At 39.6% G+C, this 24,869-nt stretch overlaps 1 protein-coding gene across 1 annotated transcript in view; it reads left to right on the top strand.

Annotated features, from left to right (window-relative positions):
* The window catches only part of pcsk2 (proprotein convertase subtilisin/kexin type 2), a 70,532-nt gene extending 46,284 nt beyond the window's left edge, over positions 1 to 24,248 (top strand). The window contains exons 9-12 of the mRNA XM_084392025.1: positions 2,190 to 2,405; positions 10,106 to 10,206; positions 14,982 to 15,209; positions 22,944 to 24,248. Coding sequence (XP_084248151.1) covers positions 2,190 to 2,405; positions 10,106 to 10,206; positions 14,982 to 15,209; positions 22,944 to 23,433 — 1,035 coding nt within the window. The 3' untranslated portion in view covers positions 23,434 to 24,248. The remainder of the gene's footprint in view (positions 1 to 2,189; positions 2,406 to 10,105; positions 10,207 to 14,981; positions 15,210 to 22,943) is intronic.
* Positions 24,249 to 24,869: the final 621 nt, after the last annotated feature.

The raw sequence follows: 24,869 nt of genomic DNA, 5'->3' as shown, positions 1-24,869 counted from the left end.
TCAGTGCCTCTAAATGTTGGTACAATGCAACGCAACTTAGGCTCACTGGAAAAACATGCCTCTGACTCCAAAAACGTACCTATTTCACTGCAGTTTCCAGCTGAAATGAACACTAGTGGCAGTAAAACACCAACAACTGTTATTCCTTTTCACACAAATTATGATTACAGGAGCAGATTGTCAACTCATAAATATTTCTTTTTACATGCTTAAATGCACAATACTGTGTTACGACTAGCGCTAACCCCTGATATTGAACTAATCGTTAGTCGACCAGAAGAGGCTTAGTCAACCAAAAACTGTATTAGTCGGTTAGTCGCAGAAAAAAAAAAAACTTGTGGTGAAGTCACACAGTCCGTGAGGGACAGATCGTTAACGGCGGGTCCTTGTGGGAATTACATTAGTGAGCGAGAGACAAATTATTGATTAACTCTGTTTACCTGAAAAGGGTTTTTAAAGCGGAGTCGATTCCTCTTGATTTTGACCTTGACTTTGGAATCAAGGAATCAAATATTTTCGGAATCGAACAGGTCTACTTTTATTTGTGTAAACCTACAATAACAAGAAAAAATTGTGCCTTAGTAAAAGAAATCAAACAGGATGTGCTTTCTGCCGTCTCAGTCTCTGTGAACTGGAGCGCGTCAAAAAAACAACAACCCAAATCTCAGTGTATACTTGCCACACAGACATAACTTGAAATGTCAAGCGATTATTAACTAATTCAAGGGGGAAACAAATATTCTCAGATTATGTAATCCGTATGAAACGTGCACATAGGCGCGTCCACTACTGCAGAGATGACGAGTCAGCATCGTTGACTTGATCTCTACAGCTGAAAACACAGAAAACATTAGCAATAAATTATTAAAATGTTCAGACAGTCTCCTTGCTGTTTTTTCATGACACATTCATAATCATTACTTTGCAGGTGCGCTGTGGCAAGCTTTATGCGTGCGCTTGGGTGCTGATTAGGCTATGTGTTACATATATAAGGTTTATTATTAAGATTTACAGTATGTGGCTTATTGGTTACATGGTTGCTTCAGAAAATGCATTTTTTAATCTCATGTTTGCTTTTGTTAACACTGTCGGTTAAGTTTAGGGTTTAATGTAGGTGCTACTTTATTTACAATTGCAAACCGGACATTTCATTTCCAAACTGCAGCGATATGTACAATAACCAACGTTGTATAAAATTGTCAGATTCATGTTATCTGGTTTGGGTAAAACTGAACTCACCCACTAAACATTTAGCTTTCAAAGGGTCACGAAACTTGCTGGAAGCAACAAAATATCATTTTGCAGAAATGGTCTGATGCACTAATAACGGCTTCTGAACACCACACAATTACACACCACATTTTTAATACATTGCAAGGTTGAAAACAAATTAGACTTCATTAACATCTAAGCAGTATGCTAAATGTCTAAATTGTTTTCATCCTTGCAACGTATTAAAAATGTGGTGTGTAATTGTGACTTTATTCTATTACACTGTTGAGACTTTATTTCTCATATTAGCAGATACTGCAAACTACATCAATTCATGTTTATTAGTCACATTTGACGTTGGGCTTATCAGAAGCTAAATTAGTCATTTTCAAAAGTCTCAATTATCATAAAAAGTAAAGTCATAATTCAGAGATATTCTGTAGCTATTGCAGAAGGTAAAGACACCATCTTATTTTCCTTATTTGTTTACTCCAAAGAGGCTGGTGCCCAGAGGTCTTGAAGGACCATAATCGTTCCTCAATGTGTTAGCGTAGTAAAATAACCACCTACTGTTCAAATAACAATAATCAAGTAACCTTTTAAGATCACGATTGCACTGTACAAATTTCCTCCTCTCAGATGCCTGCCACTATAAAGCCCAAAGACTAAAGAAAAGAGCGCTCTTGCGTTCAGCTAAAAGCATCAAAATTATATGTTCAGACAAGAATCGTAAACACAATGCCTCTGCTTGAATCATCTACACTCAGAGGAGAGCTTGTAGTCTTTAAAAGGTCTTGAAACTCCTCTCTGATGTCTCTGTTGAATTACGTTTGGTTATGTGAGTGTAATTTGTATGATAAATTGAGTAAATCTCAAAGGCCCTTAAAGAAACATGTCAAAGAGAGTTGACTGCTCCTTATTGAGCTGTGGCAGGCGTGAGTACGGGTCTTAATAGTGCCGCTTTGTGTGTCCAACAGGGCAGAGGTGGGAAAGGCAGCATCTATGTGTGGGCCTCCGGAGACGGTGGTAGCTATGACGACTGTAACTGCGATGGATACGCCTCCAGCATGTGGACCATCTCCATTAACTCGGCCATCAACGATGGACGCACTGCACTCTATGATGAAAGCTGCTCCTCCACCCTAGCCTCCACCTTCAGCAATGGCCGTAAACGAAACCCTGAAGCTGGCGTGGTAAGTGAGTGTGTGAGTGAGTGTGTGTGTGTGTGTGTCTGTGAGTGGGTGAGAGAGAGAGAGAGAGAGAGAATGTGTGTATTTGTGTGTGTGCGCGTGTTAGTGTTAATGTTTGTGTGTGTGTGTGTGTGTGTGTGTGTGTGTGTGTGGGGGTCCTGGTAAACCCTACATTATGTCCATTATTTTTTTCTCCCCATGAGGAAAACAGCTTGTAAAAATGAATTCACGAGTTCACACGTACATGAAATCAGATATAGTAATTTATGCGTATTTGGCGTGCTGTCCGGTGGAGGGCTCCAAGCTTGGGGGAATTTGGCCTGAATCCAGAGTACTTCCCCCTTTTGACTGGGATAGAAAACCAGCCAAGAGTGAGGTGATGGGGTGGTGGAGGGATGCTGTGAAATTGTCATGGGACAGAGGTGAGGGAAGGCTATATTTAACGGCTTCCTCTTGTGCTGATTGGCTGAACGTGCTCCTCCCGAACTTTGTTACATAAAACTTCATAATGTAAAAGTGCAAATGTAAGATTTCTGTGATGGGTAGATTTAGGGGAAAGGTAGAGAATATATAGTTTAAACAGCATAAAAATCACTATATTGATTGAAAGTCCCCATAAAACATGGAAACCGCCTCCATCGCCTCCACCGATGATGCTTTGGGAACGCCTCTGTGTGAATGTGTGAACTATGGTTACAGTTGTATTCTGAGAGGTTCCCTTTCGAGGAAACTTGCGCTGCGTCGATGATGCTTTGGGAACGATAATGCCCAAAGCTGTACTTAACCCCCTGAGGTCGGCGGTATCGCCGGCGATACCAGCTCGCTTTTTTTTTATCAGTGTAAAAGAAACTCATAAATACTCTGTTGACTTTGATTTTCCATAGGAGTTTCATACATCAATCGATTCTGTTAAATGTGTATTATTTTTCTGTATACTCACAATAAAAACAAAGTGTTGTGCTTTTCGCCAAATTAAGAAAAATAATCACGGAGCGAGTTCTGCCTTCTCTCTGTCCGTGTAGTCCATTCTGAAACGCGTCCGAAAATGAATCATAACTCAGCGAATACTTCTCACACAGGCACGTGATATATGTCTTTATGAAGCTTGAAATCTCTTCTTTTAAATGAAGTAATTAATAAAAAAAACAAATGTTTTCAACTCATGTAATCCGTTTGAAAGCAAGGAGAGGTACCGTTTTTTCCTTCTGCCTAATTATCTCTATAATGAACTGAGGCCGCCCCGCCCCCGGCGCTATTCACATGGTAAATAGTTTAGGTGATCTATGCTTCGCACCCGCCCCCCGATCAATGCCTTGAAAACACGAAGTTTCATCAGATCAGATTCACTGATAGTTCATCGCGTTTAGAGAGGATGGCGCGTTTCTCCGGTAAAGACGCTCTTCAGATGATTCTGGACAGCGAGGAATAACTCACCTTGGCTTTTCCTCAGAGGAAGATTGTAGCTCAGGCGAACGGCAGCATGTTCAAGAGCGAATTGATCACGCCGAGTAAACACCGAGTTTTCACGTGAGTAAATACGTGAACTCAAGTGGTCTAGTGGTAGAACATTTGCCTAGCGTGTCAGAGGTTCTGAGTTCGAATCCGCACTCATATAGTTTTTTTTTTTTTTGTCAAATCAGATTATGTTTATCAGTGGTTGTATATCAGGCAGAGACATGTGTGTGTGTGTATTTTGTTTTGTAATTTCACTGGAACGAAAAGAGAGTCTCCACAACGGATTGAAGCGCGCGTCCGAGTGAAGACTGCGCGAGCCTAAAACAAACACAGTATCCGCGTCTGACTCGCGGGAATCCTCGGCGCAAACCTGTGAGGGGCTGTGTTTTCTCGTTTATATTCCTTTTAGCATTTTAGCATTTATATTCCTTATAATAAAAATGAAAGACCTATGTTACAGACATATGAAAGACAACATTTCGTTGATTAGTTTTGGATAGATTATACATTTTTACTGTAAAATATCTGCCACCTCAAATAAGCTTTTATTTGCCAATTTTTTTGTCAAAAATAATCAAATAATCAATCAAATCCTTAACTTTGAAATATGTATGATAAAATGTATACTTTAGTTTGTACAAAGAAAGATTACACTTGAATTGTTGTTTATTTAAATATTTACAAGGTAGATGTAAACAAACTATTAAAAGGTAAATATAAGCCTTTTCTTTAAATAATGTTTATTGTGTTTTATTAGTGACAAATTTGGGGAGAAGATAAATATTCCAAAACTGAAAATACAGTATGAGAATTAACTGCACAATTACATGTTTTCCTTGGCTATTATAGGCCAAATTGCAAGCACAATATGTGGAAAAATAAAAAAGAATTGAGATGCTTCCAACTGTTGCTCTTGCATTCTTGTGGCTCAGTGACTCACCTGAATGAATGGCTCATTAAGTATGCGGTCCTCAGGTGTGAACCACTACATGTGCATGATCTGTGACGCCCACTCCGCATATGGCCTTTCCAAACAGAAAGTGCTTTGCAAAATTCAAATCAATGTATTGTGTTATGTGAAGGATTAGGCAGGGTGATTTTCACATAATTTTGAAGAAAAAACACTAGGCGATGACATCCACTAGACAACAGTCTTATTGGCACATATTTAGTGTGTGTTTTGTGGTCTTATTTCAGAAACTTTAGTTTTTAGTTTTTTCAATAACCACGCATAAACATTATTCTCTCAAAAATGCAGACATGTACATTCTTGTTGCTCACATATTATGGTAGCCCGGTTTGTGCTAAATAGTGTGTAATTTTTTTTTGCCATTACTATGTTTATAAGCAACTGAAAAAAGCACAAATGTCAGGGCATGTCAAAACATCTCAAGGACCCCAAAAACACCTCAGACCCCAGAGGGTTAAAGTGCCTGTCCGTGTGAAACTGTGGCACATCTAAGACATGAGCACCTGTGGACCTGGGGCAGCATCCAGGTTCAGGCTGTAAAACCTTATGAATGTGAGTGGAGACAACCAACCCGCCGCATCACAAACTTTTTGAAGGATACACCCGAAATTAAGGTCTTGGAGACCGCCATACTTCTAGTAGAGTGAGCTCTGACAGCCAAAGGTGACGGCTGACTAGAGACCTCATAGGCAAGAGAGATAGCCTTGACTATCCACTTGTAGAGGACAGATTTCCTCTACAGGGCAGCTCTGTGGACATATGTATCCACCGCTCTAACTGGACAAACAAGGTTAAGCTTTTCCTGGTCCTGATGACTGAAAGGAAGAGGGCAGAAGGCTTGCAAAACGATAGACTGATGTATAAAACGATAAAACGATGTATGTTGGTCGGCACCTTAGGGATCGGTTTAGGGTAGAGGTTTAGGGTTGCGGAATTCCTTGCAAACTCAAGGCATGTGTATACCAATAAGGCCTGAAGATCTCCTACTCTTTTAAGAGTAGATGTGGCTGGAAGGAATACTGTTTTTAAAGTCAGAAACTTTTCCGCCGCCGATAAGCCTTCTAAAACAATAGCCAAGTCCCAAGCAGGAACCCTGGTACGTAATAACATGTTATTAGAGGGTTCCTCCCCATATATACACAACCCAACAGGACATGGTAAGCTGCTATGGCTGCCACATAAACCTTTAATGTGGAAGGGGATAGCCCAGCAGAAAAACGATCTTCTAGAAACTCTAGCACTGGACCAACCGGGCAGTTACCTGGATCCCACTTTCACATTCTGCAACAAGAAGGGAAGACTCTCCACTTCAGGGTGTAACGTTTCCTCGTGGATAGTGCTCTGGAGTGAAGTATGACCTCCAGAGCACAACTTCGGTTGAGAGACTTGAGTCTATGAGTTGGGCTCCCTCAGAGGCAAAACCCACAGGTTTCATATCTCTGGGTGGGGGTGAAGGATCGCGCCCCCTGTCTGAGACAGAAGGTCCCTCCTGACCGGAATCTCAGAGCCGTCGAGGAGAGAAACTAGGTCTGAGAACCATATTCGGCTCGGCCAGTACGGTGCTAATAGAAATAGATTTACTCCGTCCCGACGGACCTTCTCTAGAACTCCTGGGAGCAGAGCAATCAGGGAAAGAGTGTACACACGTAGCCTCGGCTATACCATAACATCCAGTCCCGGGGGGTGTGTGAGGGAGATCCAAAGTGGACAGTGCGTCATATCCTGAGATGCAAACAGATCCACTTCTGCTTGGCCGTAAATGTATATGTATATATATGCTCCACCACCTCAGGGTGAAGTCTCCATTCCCCGGGCCTCGGCACCGTGAGGAACGCAAGCTTAAACACTTTCCTCAAAATGTGACAGGCGGGAGCGGAGCCATGATCCACTCCCAAACACATAACAAACAAGTCGTGTGTATCCCCACCCGTAAGGAAGCGAGGGCAGGGAGAAGCACGACTTGAATGTCTTGTTATTCGCCATTACTTTGTGTTTTGTGTACTGCACCATATCGGGACAGACAACAATAAATAAGACACACAGTTTGACACAGAGCACTTGCTGAGGCAAAGAAGCTAACGCCGGTCTTTCCAGATGTCATTTTTACTTTCCTGGATGTGACTTAACCCGCCCGCGACTATACTAGTAGTCACACGTATTTCAGACGCAATCACGCTCCCAAAGCGCCATTGACGCCTCGAAAGGGAACCAATGTTTTTAACATTATAATACATCAATATTCATTGTTACACCTTTAGAAAGTATAATGCATTAAAACGCATGACAAACAACCAATTTCAGATGTAACAAGGAATCTGCAAATATTACAGTACATTTTAACTTATTAACTTATGTATGAAAAGATATAATGCATTTATTATGAATACCATAATACATTATACATAAATACATCAAATAAAGTGTTACCAATGTTTCTAATTTTATGTTTTATGATTATGTATGATTTTTATTATAATGGCAGAATTATTCCAACATATTATTATATTTTTTATTAAAATTACATTTATTTCAATATTACTACCATTAATTACTTCTTTCTTATTCTTATTCTTTCATTGCCATTTTATTATCTCTATATTCTTATCTGTTTTTTTCTTTTCTTATTTTTATCACAAAAACAAATGAAGTGTGGGATATATCCGTCCTCGTTTTGTGATTTTGAGTCTTATCCTGTCTCGACATTTTTACAACAAGATTGAATTTGGTGCTCGAGAGAGTGCTGTTCGTAGGTGCTTTAAAGTATCTTTTTGAAATGCAATCCCTTATTGTGCAGTGTGATTATACAGAATATGACAGTGATAAAATGATGGGAAGTTAATTGTTTCATGCATTTTGTGTCTGAACAATGACTCGAAAGTGGAATTGAAGGCATGCATTCAGCTAGGAACTTCAGAGCATATCTGCAGCATAATCAGAGCATAATCAGAGCATATCTGCAGACTCTCAGAAAGGATCTGAGATGAAGACTGTGGTTAGTCTGTCAGAGGTGATCCTGTCAGTGGAAAGGAGGGAATTGGCTTGTGTCAGTCTGGATTCAGTCAGGGCGATCAGGGTTGCTGTGGTTTGGTGTTGTTATCACTTCACTCTTATTCAACAATGAGCGGCAGAAATGAAACCAAAATAAATGGCAAATTCTAAAAAGGGGAATATTATCACTGAATAACTTAAATTTTGATCTGCTCCTTACATAAAACTATTGTGTGAGTTTAGAAGAAATGTATTTTTATGTTACTGCCATCTTTTACACACATATATATAATAAAGAAAACAAACAGGATGCTCCTTTCTGTCTTCCCAGTTACCTTTCCTTAAAGTTTGTGGAGCACTTCACAAAAATGAATTGAAACTCAGCGCGTAGGTTCTCGCGTGCCGTCTGAATGCTTGTTTTGGGTTGGTGCGTAGATCGTCTCTTCTTTTTCTGCTCTGTTTCCTGTTGTGGCGGTGTACGAACAGCGTTGCATTACCGCTTGCCCATTGTAATGTGGGGACTTTCCTAATGATTTTTATGCTGTTCAAACTATATATTCTTTCCCCTACCTCTAAACCTACCTATCGCAGAAAACTTACATTTGTATTTTTTTGCATTTTCAACAAATGTCACTTTGTATGATTTATAAGCTGTTTTCCTCACCGAAAAATGTCCCCACAAGGACAAGAATTTTGTATATTGACACCTTTGTGGGGACATTTTGTCCTCATAATGTAGGGTTTACCAGGACACACACACACATGGATACATCAAACGGGTTTATTACTGTAACTATTTCTTTAAAGAAGGAACATCTATATTTTTCTTAGTCAATATGGTATTTATTCACATATATTTACACAGATAAGAGCCACATCAACTAACAAAGTACTAAATAATTCCCTTTTTACTTTCATCTCATTGCTTTTTATTAAGGTTTGCTTAGATCTGTCAAAATTGGTCACAAGTACAAACTTCCATCCATCAAATATGGATGGTTCTTTCATCTCCTGCCTTTGATAGATCATGAAATGCCGGGCAACTCGAGTACAGTGACGAATAAAGCTTTGAGATTTTGCAGGGTATTCCTCATTACACTCAGCCTGACCAAGAGCTCGATTACAAGTTCTGTTTGTGATCGACAGAGTTGGGAAGAATTCAGAATTTATGATTTGGCTTCTATTCAGTGGATGAGCTGGAATATGAATCAGCAGCAACAAAAAGGACGATGAATTGGAATGTAAATGACAGGAATTTACTGAATTTAATTTAAACAAATTGAACTGTTTGTCACGCAAAAGAGGAATTTCATTAGTACAACACAACAACAAATGGTCAAGAACAAATGATTTATTCAGCTGTTCTGCCTTGCTTCATATTGTTTTAACTCTTTTGTGTTCTTCCACCATAGTCCTGTCACGTTTGGTCTTTGAGTTGGACTTTGAGCTAGTTTTGCACTGTTCCCAGTTCAGCTTTCTTTGTCTCTGTTCATTTGTTGTTGTACGCTGCGTTCGAATTCGCATACTGCAGTAGGAAATACATTTGGTTTGAAACTTATTTTGCGACCGTTAAAAAATTCGGACATATTACATCTGCCATGTTGTCATTGTCATGTGACCTTCCAGCGTCAGTGTCGTCGCTTCACTGTCATTCATAAATCCTCTCCCGTGGCCTCATGGGATAGTAAAGTGTCCATCGTATGCACACTGAAGTTACTTTAAGTGCTGGGCAACGATTAATTGCATCCAAAATAAAAGTTTGTGTTAATATATGTGTGTGTACTGTGTATAATTATTTTGTATGTATAAATACACACATACTGTATATGCATGTATTTATTTAAAAAAATATTGTATATGTATATACTGTAAATATATTTATCAATATTTAATTTTATTTACAACATAAATTTTTCTTAAATACAGTATATACATGCATGTGCATGTGTGTGTATGTATATATACAAAAGAATTATACACGGTACACACACGTATATTTTCTAAACACAAACTTTTATTTTGGATGCGATTAATCACGATTAATCGTTTTCCAGCACTAGTTACTTTACATAATGAGTAATTTAGCCTATAATGAAAATTTTAATTATTATAGTATAATAATTAAAAAAATATTGTTATATATAACATTGGAACAGCTAGAAATGTGCATCCTGTTTGCTATCTCAAATTCACCTGAATTAGAATATCAAAGGCATTTTTTACAGTGTAATTAGGGTATGTTTGGCACTAATGTTTAATTGAGCCGTTCTCTTTGTCTGTGTGTCTCCAGGCCACCACGGATCTGTATGGAAACTGCACACTGCGTCACTCGGGCACATCTGCCGCTGCCCCTGAGGCTGCTGGAGTGTTTGCCTTGGCGTTGGAGGCCAAGTATGTACACTTCTGTTTTCCAGCGTACAGCTCTGATGAGTAGTGAGCTCCTATGAAAGATTTATGAAACAATAAGGCAGCTTGCGTACACACGGTGCTGGCAGACTCCAGCTGAGATCATAGATTACTGCTGACAAGGTTTGTGTCAGAGCAGCAACACAAGCACAACTCTGGCTTTAAAAAGTCTGGCCTCATGCATGATTGATACCCTTTTAACACCAAAATGGTGCTGATGCCATAGCTAAACCTGCATTCCCAATAAATTGAGAGTTGAGTGATGATGTTATTGCATAACCTGCCAACAGATAAACATTCTGCATTATGTTCCTTTATTTATAAGTCTTGCTACTCGTTTTGAAAGCATATTGCATCTAAAGAACTTGGATTTTGCTTCTTCATGCGTTAACTCTTTCCATGCCAGCACTGTTTTAAACCGTTGACAGACTTTAAACAAAAAACAAAAAGATGTATTCTAGCTTCATTCATTCTTTGTATCAACACTTGCATGTGGGTAAGTAAAAAAAAAAAAAAATATATATATATATATATATATATATATATAGATTCATTTGTCAAAACCTTCGTCTGAAACTGATTCAGAACGATGATGGAGTAGATGGAGTCCATCAACACCCCCAAAGCTTCACAGTCGTTTCCTCTTCATGGGTTCAACATTTCATTCAGTATTGTTAGTGAGTTTTGATTTATATGCTTTTGAATGTTTGACGTTAGCTTACATGAGCGTATGCAATGCTTCTATCGCTTGTTTCTGCTTCTTCTTCGCTTGTTTTTGGATCTGAACATTGTGTACTATTTCAGAAGATGTGTAATAGCGCCCCCTACAGTATTACAGTGAAAACACGGATTGCCAGAATAAGCTGTTATAAGTTAATTGTACTTGAAATAAACAGAAAAAAATAAGGTAGCCGGAGCAGCTGTGCAACATGACAAAGATACACACCGCTTTTCTTCAGCGTAAATGTGTGATACAGTGTGAGATTGGGCTCTGGCACCAGCACTGTTACTCTGTTAGTGGAAAACAGGTATCACTGTTCATTTCTGAACCCTCGGCTGAGGCACTTCATATCCACATACTTTCAGCTGTTGATGAAGAACTGGCATGAATATTGCTGATCGCCTCATGAAAAAGAAATCAAAAGTCACTTTTGGTTCAAGCCAATAATAACCCTATGTTTCAATGAATGCCAGGGAACAAATCATATTTGGACTGTATCTGGTACTTCAGGCTCATTAGAAGGGTGTGGGACTCACTGTGTTGGCTGTCTTCTCTCACTCCTGTGTAGTTATTAACTCTTTCCCTGCCATGGACAGAATTTTCCAGCAGTCCATGTTTTCACTGTTACACAGTAGGGGGTGCTGTTGCACATCTTCTGAAAGAGTACTGAATCTTTGGATACAAAACGAGTGAAGAAATAGAAGGGGTTAGAATAGAATAGGGTTTCAGAAGTAGTATGGGAGTACTTGTCAGCTAATTTTTTATATCAGCTATGCATTCCATTAATTTAGTGAATTGTTGAGTTTTGTCAGGGCGTGTGAAGAGCTATAGAGCTGAGTATCATCAGCATAACAGTGAAAGCTAATGCCATGCTTCCTGATGATATCTCCTTAGGGTAGCATGTACAGAGTGAACAGCAACGGTCCTAGTACTGAGCCTTGTGGTACTCCATACTGAACTTGTGATCGATATGACATCTCTTCATTTACTGCTACAAATTGATAAATTGATAAAATGAAAGAAAAAGAAATACAGGTTAATCGTAATAAGAAACAAACACATAATAGAAAGCAGGATCTGGGGCAGAAACAGGACGAGCTCTTCTCATTGAGAACGGCAGGAATCACAGATAAAGCAATTGCCGTAAGTGAGCAGAAATGAGGAACAAACAGAAGGCAAAAAGAGTAGTCAGAACTAATACTTTACTGGAGATGAGGAGCAAGTTAACAATGCAAATGAAGATTGTCGCAGTTACTGACATAACCTTCGTTCCCTGATGGAGGGAGACTTTAGATCAAGTGATGACATTAAGACTCCCAAGTATGACCCCTGATGTCGTCACTTGACATAATGTCGAATGTGACTGACAGAAAGGGTACTGCAGTTTCAGTACAAATCAGGAGGAACAGACAGAGCTGCGAGAATGAATATACTGCAACAATTAAAGAGATAAATTGCCTTGCTTAGTAATACTGCATGTAGCTGCTTAAGACTGTAATGCACTACACTAATTTTGCCCAGATTTATGCCCCGGTTTTCAGGCTGGACGAGTCAAGGCTAGTTGTGGAAAGTCAGAGCTGAAAATCACAAAAATAAAATTGTGTAGTGTTTAATTTTTTTTAGGAACCAAACAGACTGTAGCATTTGAGACAAGCAAAGAAGCAGGCTGGGAAGAGGATCCACGTGCAGGGTTAGATTTATTAAAATCCATACACAAAGTAACTGAGGAAAACACGGAACATGCAGAAACACACAAAATCAGGGAATGTCCATTCAACAACTGGCAGAGAACAAGTGAAACAAAGGGCTATATATACACACACAGGCAGACGAGCTTAACAAGATAACAAGGGGGCGTGGCTAATAAGAAACACCTGGGGAGACTAATCAACATTAAACCTACAAAGAACTGCAAAACATGAAACAAGACAGGAAATAACATAAAAGTCCAAGAATCATAACACAGTCAGTGATTTCAACACCAGCAGTGATAAAGGCCAGTTCATTACACTTGATTAAGAAAGCTTTGTAAAAATTAATTGGTGGGAAAGAGTCAGTTTTGCCACATCCTTTCTGCTTCCATTCACACATGTCAGTGGGACTGGTGTTAATAACTGTTGACACGGCCTTTCCTGTGTAAAGTCTGTGTGTTTGCTCAGTACTAAATAATGATGTAGGTGGCAAAAGAGCAGGCCTCTTTGTTCAGCCAAAAGCAAATGCTCATTATAAACTGCAGGTTCAGTTGCATGTGTTTGTATAGCTGAGCAGAACCAGAAGTATGGCTGAAGGGCTTCGACGTTTCACAATACACTGTTCAAGTATACTTGTAAGAACACCGTTACTTACCAATGGAATAAATACCCTAGTAAAAAATTTTTTTTTTTTGAAATTTTGTATTTGAAATGCATTTATTTTGTGCTAAGAATACTACAAATACATTTACATATTTATTCCCTGCAATTGTACTTTTGGTATACTAAACTGGTATACTTAGTGTGCTAAATTGGAACAACTAATTTTGTACTTGATACACTTTAATTGTGCAGAAGTAGTGCTGAAGTCCAACTAAAGATATACTTAAGTATACTCGATTGTGCTAAAGTGGGACTATTGCAAATAAACTTACGGTACATTTTAAATATCTTGCATTTAAAGACTGATCTTATACAGAGATCACACAGTCCTTATTAATACTGATATTAAAACACATTTTAGGCATAATATTAGGGCATGTGCATTGTGCAATAAAGAAATACTCCAAATAAAGTTTAATTATAATTTTATATCACTAAGTCTTAAGATATGTCAATAAATATCTTAATGGATTTAAAGTATACTTAGTATGAAATAAATGTATTTTAAATCAATTTTGGTATAGTTTTTTTTTTTTTTTTTTTACTAGGATAAACAGGTATAAAATACTAATTGGAGTTGAAATTTTGTCATATTACTTGTAGCTTAAAGCTTCAGCTAAGAAAAGTAGTCCATTACCACATGAACTAGATGCAGACTACACCGCAACAATATTACAACATTAATGTATCCATTATTATTAAAATGCAATCTAAGTTACTTGTTTTCCTCTATTTTAACATCAGCATTAAAACGAAAAATTCACCCTAATCATTTTCTAAATGCATGTTATAGATCTTATGCTGAACCACTCATCGATGCACGTGTTTCATGTTTTTTTGTTTTTGTTTTGTTTTACTTAGTAATGTTCAATCAAAATGTAATACTTGGATCTGGTGAAACATCAGTATGCAGGATTATCCAATCATTTACTGCACTTAAACTCCGCCCCTGCAAGCTAACGCTCATCTGCATAAACGTATGGAGTGCCACGCCCACATCTCATAATCCAATCAGAAACTGATGCACAGAATCAAGTCCCACCCTACATTTTTTTTTTTCTTTTACACTCAGCCAATACAACATAACCATCAGACCTCCAAGCCCTTACTACAACCAGAGACCGTTGTGTTAGATGATACAGCAGGGATGAGCGATGGTTATTCAGAAATGTTTTGCTCCTGAATGCTGTGATTGATCAGAGTGAAGTATTCCTGAGAGCTGTGTAGTAATAAAATATAAACCATCACTGATATGTGATTTTAGTCTTCCTGCCCATCTCTAGGATTAATAGTCAGAAAGTAGTCAGTAAATCAGGGAAATCAACATCCGCTCTGTGCTCATCGCTCTTCATCTTGAGGAGAGGACTCATGAGAAACCATACATGACTGTGCGGGTTTTGTTGATTCGTTGCTATGTGGTCTTTACAGAAATTGACTCATGAGAGCACATTTATTTTAGATTGATATATCTATTAGGATTGGGAGCATAAAGGAGGCTTGAATGTTTCATATTTATGCAGTTTTTTTTTCTTGGCTTGACTTTATTTCCTTTATTTTTAGTGTCAATGCTCCTAAATTATGGAATTCACTACCCCTTACTCTTCGTAATATCTCATCTATGGCTACCTTCAAGACTCATCTGTACATATGTACATGTTCTTATGTGTTTGTGTGTTTTCCTGTAGTCCGAACTTGACCTGGCGGGACTTGCAGCATCTGACAGTCCTCACGTCGAAGAGGAATAAACTGCATGACGAGGTGCACCAGTGGAGGAGGAACGGTGTGGGTCTGGAGTTCAACCATCTGTTCGGATACGGTGTGTTAGACGCCGGAGGAATGGTCAAACTCGCCCGCGAGTGGAAGACTGTTCCCGAACGATTTCACTGTGTGGCTGGATCCGTGCAGGAGATACAGTGAGTACAGAAAACACACCAGAAAAGCATCCAACAAGACTACGACATGCAATGCTGTTTGCAAACATTTTACTTCAGCAATCGGACAGTGATATTTCCAAGTGAACAGGATGATGAAGGGAGAATGAAGGGTGGGGATTGGCTGGATTGTGAGCAGTATGCGTTTATTACCAGAACTGAGCCAAATGGTTGAAAAATAAAAGGGACTTGTGACGTCAGCCGAAAAGGAAAGGCCACAAAGTTGGGTCAAATTATTACATTTTAATAAAAGATTTTAAGGACAAACAGGGTTTGAAATGAACTTATTCACACACCAGCCAATTTGGCTACTAAATTTGTACGTTACTGGGCATTCTGAACTTATACTAGCCAAAAAAAAAAACGAGAAAAAAAGAAGAAGAAATTAATCAGATTAACAGCTTATTTATATATATATATATATATATATATATATATATATGTAGATATATATAGATATATAGATATAAATACAGATATATATATATATATATATATATATATATATATATATATATATATATATATATATATATATTATAAAATTTGTATTTCAAACATTCCTTTCTTATTCAAACAAAATCCTGTCATCCAGCATCTCCTCTCTTCATCTTTCATCCTTGTCGCCAAAAATGTGATTTACATGGACTGATCAATACAGAACAAAGAACATGTAGGATGCTGGAAAATAACAACATCTTTTCTGTTAACCAAATGCTTTTTTTAATCTTCGCTGTTGCTTCAATGCAAATGAACAAGCGTGCCGTTATTTGTTGCGTAGTGACGTGTGTTTGTTCAAGTAATCAAGATATGAGCAGATTCTGCACAAAACGCTATATTTAATATATCATGATGACAGAGTATTTGCGTTAAATCTGCTCCTCCTCCGCCTTTCCTCCCCTCGATCAGGCCGTGGCCAAAGGGTACACTGGGGTTCCCCTGGTGGAATGTTCTGTTGCGATGCAGCTGTGTCCTCAGAGCACTTCCTCCTGTGGTGACCCAAAGCACCCCTCCAAAGCCTGTAGGTTTTCGTCGACCCTTGTCGCGAAATCCTATAGAGCTGCGGGCAGGCCGCCGCCTCTTTGCATGCCATAGCCATCCTGCAGGTATACCAGGCACGGATGCTCATGGACATGCACAAGGCTGGACTGACCCAGGGCTCTTTGATGAGCTGCGTGCAGCCACCGACCTCGCTCTCCGAGGGACCAAGGTGACCGCACGCTCCCTGGCCCAGGTGATGTCCACTAATGTGGTCCAGGAGAGACACCTTTGGCTCAACCTGGCCAATATGAGAGATGCCGAGCGAACTCGTTTCCTCGACACTCCCATATCCCAGGCTGGCCTCTTCGGCGGCCAGAGAACTGACACAGACCCCTGGCAGAGCAGGCCCCCGTGGACCGCTGGTCCTTCCCTGGCCTCCTCTGTCAGGACGCGGCAAATGACCGTGCCCCCACACCGGGATGCTACGCCTCCCATGTCCTGGCCGGTCATTCCGCCTCGCTGTCCCATCGAGGGTACATCTGTGGTTCGCATGACCCCTCTGGTACAGTTTTTTGGAGCCTGGCTAGAGCTTCCCAACCTGTCCCGCTGGGTCACGAGAACCATCAGGCTCGGCTATGGGATTCAGTTCACACGGTCTCCTCCCCTTCCGGGGAGTCCGCTACACCATGGTCGGTGGCAATGCCCCTGTCATGCGTACAGAGATCGCCACCCTACTGGCGAAGGGTGTGATCGAGACTGTCCCTCCAGCCGAAATGAAGTCCGGGTTCTACAGTCCCTACTTCATTGTACCCAAGAATCCTGGACCTGCGCGTCTTGAACTGATCCCTTCACAGGCTTCCGTTCAGGATGTTGACAGCTCTCGAGACCAGGTTTGCGAATGCAAGGATCTAGTGCTCTGGCACCTAGCCCGTCTTGGCCTTCGACTCGGAATCGACTTCGAAATCGACTCGGTCGCCATGTGTGCGCAGCTTATAAGCGAGCGTGCGCAATCACTGCTGACTTGCCTGAGACAGTTCGAGGGCAAGAGTGCGGTTCCACTGAAGTTATTTCAGAGGCCCCTGGGGCATATGGCATCCGCAGCGACGCCGCTCAGGTTGCTTCATATGAGACCGCTTCAGCTCTGGCTTCGTGATCGAGTCCCGAGGTGGGCATGGCAACTAGGCACACTCCGAGTACCAGTTACCTTCTCCCCGTGGACGAACCTCAGCTTTCTACGGGCCGGAGTGCCCTTATAACGAGTTTCCAGGCATGTTATTGTATCAACAGATGCCTCCACCACGGGCTGGGGTGCTATGTGCAATGGACATGCTGTCGCGGGCTCCTGGACAGGACCCCAGCGCCTTTGCCATGTTAATTGCCTCGAGTTGCTGGCAGTACGCTTGGCTCTGCACCGCTTCTGTGCGTTGCTCAAGAACCAACACGTACTAGTCCGCTCAGACAATACCGCAACAGTAGCGTACATCAACCGACAATGTGGTCTACGCTCCCGCCGTATGTTGCAACTCGCCCACCACCTCCTCCTATGGAGTCAGAAGCATCTGAGGTTGCTTCGAGCCATTTATATCCCGGGAGACCTGAATCGTGCAGCCGATGAGCTCTCACGGTTTCAGCCTCTTTCTGGAGAATGGAGACTCCATCCCCAGATGGTTCAGCTGATTTGGGAACAGTTCGGCGGCGCACAGGTAGATCTGTTTGCCTCCCATGACTCTTCCCATTGCAGCCTGTTTTATTCCCTGACTGAGGGCTCGCTCGGCACGGATGCACTGGCGCACAGCTGACCATGGGGCCTCCGCAAGTATGCGTTTCCCCGAGTGAGCTCAGGGAGGACGAGGAGCAGGTCATATTGGTCATACACCTCATTGGCCCACCCGGACCTGGTTCTCCGAACTAGTAATCCTCACGACAGCACCTCCCTGGCCAATCCCTCTGAGGAAGGACCTCCTTTCTCAGAGACGGGGCACCCTCTGGCACCCTCATCCCGATCTTTGGAACATCCACGTGTAGCTCCTGGATGGGACGAGGCAGGTTTGAGTATCCTACCACCTCCGGTGGTGGCTACCATCACTTCCACTAGAACATTGTCCACGAGACATGCCTATGTGTTGAAGTGGAGTCATATGAAGTGGGTCATATGTGTATTCTGTAAGTCCCCCCCCTCCTTCTTTGCCATTGGCTTGTTTTATAATACTCGAGGGTGAGAGGCTTTCTAAGCGAAACCCCATTCATCGTCACGACATAACTTGTTCACATCATATTACTTCTTGTTTGCAAGATGTTCTATCAAAAACAACGTTCATCAATAATCTCCCTCAAAGTCCCACAGTTCTGTCTCAGCTACAACTACAAACATTACTTTTCTTCATAACTCTCACTGTCTTCAGGTCATGGCTCAGTTTATTCTCCCTGTTCACTCATGTGTCTACTGTTGTAAGCCAAGCCGGTAATAACTGTATGTTGTCAGATCACTGCGAGTTATGGTACTCTACATTTTGAAAAAAATTTGGTACGCACAGATTTGCAAGACATCAACTTGCTAAGTCTGAAAAAAAAAAAAAAAAATCACAAATATATATTTTTAATGTTTTTATTCTGTGACAGAAACAAACAACATATAACTGCAAGATGTAAACTCAGAATTCTGAGAAATAAAAATCACAATTACCTTTTTAGTTTTTATTCGGTAGTGGAAACAAGCTTCTGTAATATTGTACTGGGCCATGTACTTTCTTATGTAAACTGCTGCATTTAGTTAACATAACAATAGTTACATTTACGTGGTAACACTTTACAATAAGGTTCATTAATTAAAATTAGTTAACTACATTAGTTAGCATGAACTAATAATGAACTGCACATATACAACATTTATTAATCTTTGTTAATGTTAATTTCAACATTTACTAATACTTTATTAAAATCTTGTTAACATTAGTTAATGCACTGTAAACTAACATGACCAAACATCGAACAGCTTTATTTTTATTAACTAACGTTGACAAAGATTAACAAATACAGTAACAAATGTACTGCTCATGGTTAGTTCATGTTAGTTAATACATTAACTAATGTTAACTAATGAACCTTATTGTAAAGTGTTACCGAAATAGTTGCCAACAACCTGATTAACAAGAAAGCCTTCACTTTCGATGCTAGCTGTGTGACATTTATGTGCTAAATAGGTCTTTGCAAACACACAGACCGTACATGTCCTTAAATGTTTTCTTTTAATAACCGTTGTCTTGTCTTTATGCACTGAACACATCCACACCCTTGTGTCCTCTTTGTGTGGCCCTTGGATATTTCTATCAACTAGTTTCCCGGGAAACACTAGCCTTTCAAAGACTGACGTGCACACAAACACTCCCACTAATCTGAGCGCTGTAATGGCCAGACTGGGAGACCTGCCTCTGATAATGCCATTACATCCACTTTACAGCCACTCGCTCGAGTCCTCCGCTGTTATCATCAAAACAGCCAGTCAGCAGCGCCGGGCCTTTGTGCTCGCGCCTCAACAAAGACGCCTTACAGAGGGGAAAACACATCATCTGGCCAAACCAATTGTTGGCACCACGATGCTGTGCTATTGAAAATAGAGGAACATATAATCATTGTTTTCCATGGCCCAGTTTTGCTGCTTGTTTTGAAATGGCAAAGATCAGAATGGTAGAACTGTAAATTTATGAAATGAAAACTGAAGCTATGCATTAAAGCTCTAGCTCTTGCACAGATACTAGGGGTTTCACAATATATCGTGTCACAATATATCGCAATACAAAAATGCATCAATATGTATTGTGTATATTTCACCCAAAACAAAAATTACTGTGTGTGGACAAAATTCAAGTTTTCAGAGTTTTAGTGTCAGTACTTCATTAAACTACTATATGTTGAATATAATGTATAATAATGCAATGGGGGAATATTAGTGTGTCCTGATAATGCCAAATGCCTGATGTTACCAGTAAAAAGTGGCCTACATTATTTTAAATATATCTAGTCAGTGACAGAGATCAAGCATATTCATCTACAATAATTCAGTATTTTCAGCTTCAGAATCATGAATATTGTTGTTCTGGTGTCTCTATTGTCCTGTGTGTTGGGTTATCAGCACTCCAAGTCCAAGACTATTCACTTACACACACCATGTAATATCAAATTTAGCATTTTAATCAACAGTACATTTTTTGTTAACCTTATATCATATGTCTTGGAGTATCGCAATAATATCGTATCGTCAGTTCAGTATCGTGATATGTATCGAATCGTGACATGAGGGTCTCGTTACACCCCTAACAGATACTAATTTTTGTGATTATTTATTTGAGATTTCTGTAGATGAAGCGAAACACATTTGTCTGAGCCTGATGCCTATCCATTATGGCCAGAGAGGTCTTTACATTCATACTTGTTTATTAGGTAATGTCGCTGAATTAATATTAACTCTGTAAATGTCACTGGGAACATTAATGTGATCTAATAGCCAATCTACTGACTTTTTCTTCTGCACTGATTTATTGGGAAAGTCTGCAGAAGGGTTTAAAATCAATGTGAAATAATAACTGACCCAGTTTTCTTTCTTAACCCTTGTAAAAAAAGAAAGAAAAAAGAAGTATACTTGAAAAGAGTAATTGCTGCGGAAATAATACACTTTTAAAGAATATACTTCAGAGCGAACTGAATGTAATGTTTTTGGACACTTAATGAAATGAAAAATGAAAATGTATTAGTTTAAATGTATATAAAACACAATTAGTTGAACTTAAGAGTGCTTTCTAATCCAACTTAAATAGCAAATATGTAATTTCATAATTAGTTATATTGTCTGTTTGAAATATGGTTATAGTGTACTGACAAGTATTTATGTTTATTCACTTCCCCTTTTGTTATATTCAGACATGATTCAGACACACTGACTGACTGAGTGTTTGTGGACATGTCAGGTTTCAAAAGCATATCATTGTTAATTCTGCCAGAAAAATAAATGTTAGTTATGAATATGATTAATAAAATAAAAGAATCCATCACACAATCATGAAAGTTTACTCTCTTGAAGTACACTTAAGTGGCCTTTTATTTCAGTAATATTATATGATCTGCAAGTATCTACAGTTTTTTAAGTACTTGGAAGTACACTACAAGGGTACATTCAATACAATTAAGCACACTCGTTTCTCACAAGGGAATGCGTGTTCTTGGTGTTATTGTAAACAATGTTTGTCTTTGCAGTGTTTTATCCAAAAATGAACATCTTTCATTATCACAAAGTCTGTTTAGTTTCAAACCCTCCTTCTTCCAGTATGCAACACCTACCTTTCAGCAATCAATTCCCAATGGAGAAAAGCGAGTCCTACCGTATCCTACATTTTTCTCATTGAATATTCATTTAGACTGAAATATTTCAGATTGGGGAAATAAATGGGATTTTCATTGTTCACAATTCAGAGAGCTAAGATAACTACAGTCTTATTTACAACCAGAGGCGGACATTAGTGAAGTATGTTTTACTCTGATAAAGTACAGACACTTGAAAAATGTTTTTATTTGGAAAACTTTTACTTCACAACATTCCAAAGCATAATGTCGTACTTTTTTTCTGCACTGCGTTTCATACTGAATTTTATTTAATACTTAATTACATTGGAAATCAAGTACTTTCTTACTTTTACTCAAGTAAAAGTTATTCAAAGTTTTACTTGAGCACAAGTAAGAAAGTACTACATTTCTAATGTACTTGAAGTCCCCGTGAACCGGAAGTTGCAAACGACTTTTTTCCAGTGACGTATTTCCAAGTGAAAGGGAATATTGAACAGAGGGCAGGGTTTTACTTTAGCGCTCCTCCTCTCCAACTCTCGCTCATAGCAGACTAGCGGTTTGAGTGGTTAAGCGTTTTCAACCCAAGCCGTCAAACTGACGTCATCAGAAAAGAAACACCATTCCGGACCGGAAGTAACTTTTCAGATATTGATTGAAGATTACCACGGCAAACTATTTTTTTCTGTGTGTTAACTTGCACGGGTTAATTGTTCACCATAAGACCAGTAATATGCGCTAACAAAGTAAATAGGGTCAATTTTGATTTCATGTGGACTTTAAGTATCAAAGGTAAAAACAATTGGACCATGGACTTTTATTTATGAAACGTAGTGCAGTAAAAAGTACGACATTATGCTTTGGAAGTGATGTAAAAGTTTTCCAAAGATAAAGCTACAGATAGTAGAAAAATGTACTTGAGTAAAGTAAAAATGCTCCACCACTGTCCACCTCTGGAAATAATCAAATCAAAACCAGAATCGTTCATTAAACGCATGGGTTGAGATACAGAACTTTGTGACATTTGGCTGTTTGAATCCTACAGAAATCTGCAGAACTTCTCCACATGGCCTTTCCCCCCAAAACATATTCATCAGTAAGGATGTTGTGTACTGTATGTCTCCATTGTTCCAGAGAAGTGATTATGGAAGAACATAACATTTGTCTCGGTTGAAATGCTTATAGCTCGCCTAAAGGTCCTGTGGAGTTTTAGCATGTATATCAACCGCTGTTAGCGTGGTGCTGGGAAAACAGCCGTGTTTAACGTATAGTGCACCTGATAAAATGCCATCTGTTGTCTGTGAACAAGCCAGTTAGACAGTATCTTCCATCGTCGTTTGCCTCTGGCTTGCTAGCAGCATTAAATGCCATCTTTATAATATCTCGCTCTCTTTCTTTGTGCAGTAAAATCCAGTCGGGAAACAAACTGGTGCTGAGCATCTCAACCGATGCCTGCCAGGGAAAGGACAATTTCGTCCGGTATCTGGAGCACGTTCAGGCCGTCATCACCGTCAACGCCAGCCGCCGCGGAGATCTCAACGTCAACATGACTTCGCCCATGGGCACCAAGTCGATCCTGCTGAGCCGCCGACCCCGGGACGACGACGCCAAGGTGGGCTTCGACAAATGGCCCTTCATGACCACACACACGTGGGGCGAGGACCCTCGGGGAACCTGGCTGCTGGAGGTGGGTTTCCAGGGAGAAACCCCGCAGAACGGCCTGCTGAAAGAGTGGACCGTCATGCTGCACGGCACACAAAGTGCTCCTTACATAGACCAAGTGGTGAGGGACTACCAGTCCAAACTGGCCATGTCCAAAAAAGAAGAGCTTGAGGAGGAATTAGACGAAGCTGTGGAGAGAAGCTTGAAAAGCCTTTTGAGTAAAAATAACTAGCCATGTGCATGATGTCTTCTCTGTGTTAGCATATATTCTTAGCCCATTCTCTCTCGGCTTTCTCTTTTTTCTTGTGATTATTCAATGAATGTCTCTCATATGTGAGTCTCTCATGTTAAAAGTGTATTCTCTAAATGATACAGTGGCCCTGAAAAGTATTCGGACACTTAAGACACACTTAGAAAAGTCAAAATATGCAAGTGCCAGTTTTTGTAAAGAAAGACAGCACAAGCACATTTTAAAAGCAAAACACTTTACAAAAAGATTTTTTTCAGGCTTCAAATGATAATGGTAAAGTTCACAGTAGTAAATCGTCTTGTCAGCAGTTGGTCAAGGCTTGTTTGGTTGGATTAAACCAAACTCTGGAGCGATTGCTCTGTTAGTGCGGTTCATATGAATAATAGTGAACTCTTCCGTCTCAACCGGTTTTTTGTTGTTTTGGTTTTTTTGGTCCAGACCAAGCGAACCCAACACCCTAAAAATAATTAAGAAAAATATCTCAGAAAACCTCCAGCATCATTTTGTCTTGGTTTGATATTTTGTTTTTTAATCCAGTGACATTCAAACTCAAAGATATTCAAAAAGTGTGACTCGAGTGTCCAAATGTGTGTTTTGCCACCACTGTATGTCCCACCGAAAAATATATTACATTCCACTTACTTACTTTTTTTTAAAACTCTTTACAGAAATGTATATAAACCAAATATATCTACTCTTGATTATGTTCTTGCTTACCCTGCTGTCCCACACCTCTGCTGTACAGTTTGTGACTGTAAATCATTTTGTGTGGTTCTCCTTAAAGTTTAGTATCTTGCAAACAGAGCAGTGATATTTCTTTCTGTAATATATAAATATATTTTGTGAGGAGAAGATTACTTTTTATTATGAAGAGATGGAATGTGAGTCATTATACTGCTTATGGCCAAACAAAGCATATTTCATAGCATTGTCTATATATAATAAATCTATTTAGCTGTTTGTTAAAGCACCTGAGTGATTAAGACAGTGATTTCCCCATTGGGTTGGTTGATCTGGGGTGCAGTGGTTTAGAGTTGGAGTCTAACTCCCAAACTATGGTTTGTGGTTCCCAAGAAGCTGACAACAAATCTTTGAACATGGCGAATCCAATACGAATTTTAAGTAATGTAAAATAAATAGATAAAGTTATTGTTAATAATCAGAATAAATAATTGTTCTGCTAGGTAATATATTTCATTATCGTAACTGTTGGCTGTTTTTGGTTGCAAGTTACTCTGTCAGTGTACATCTGTAGTCGCAGAAAAACACTACGCATTATGTAAACTTAAAAAAAAAGGTGCATTGTGCCCAAATGAGAGGCTTTCTTTGAATCCTGAATGTGATACTTCAGTATTTTCTCTCTCCCTCTCTTGCTCTCTGGACCTTGGATAGTTGATTATGCAGAGGTCACATCTGTA

The sequence above is a fragment of the Rutilus rutilus genome, assembly GCF_951802725.1.
Source record: "Rutilus rutilus genome assembly, chromosome: 20".
Taxonomy (NCBI): Eukaryota; Metazoa; Chordata; class Actinopteri; order Cypriniformes; family Leuciscidae; genus Rutilus; species Rutilus rutilus.
This window is presented reverse-complemented; position numbering and strand designations above follow the sequence as displayed.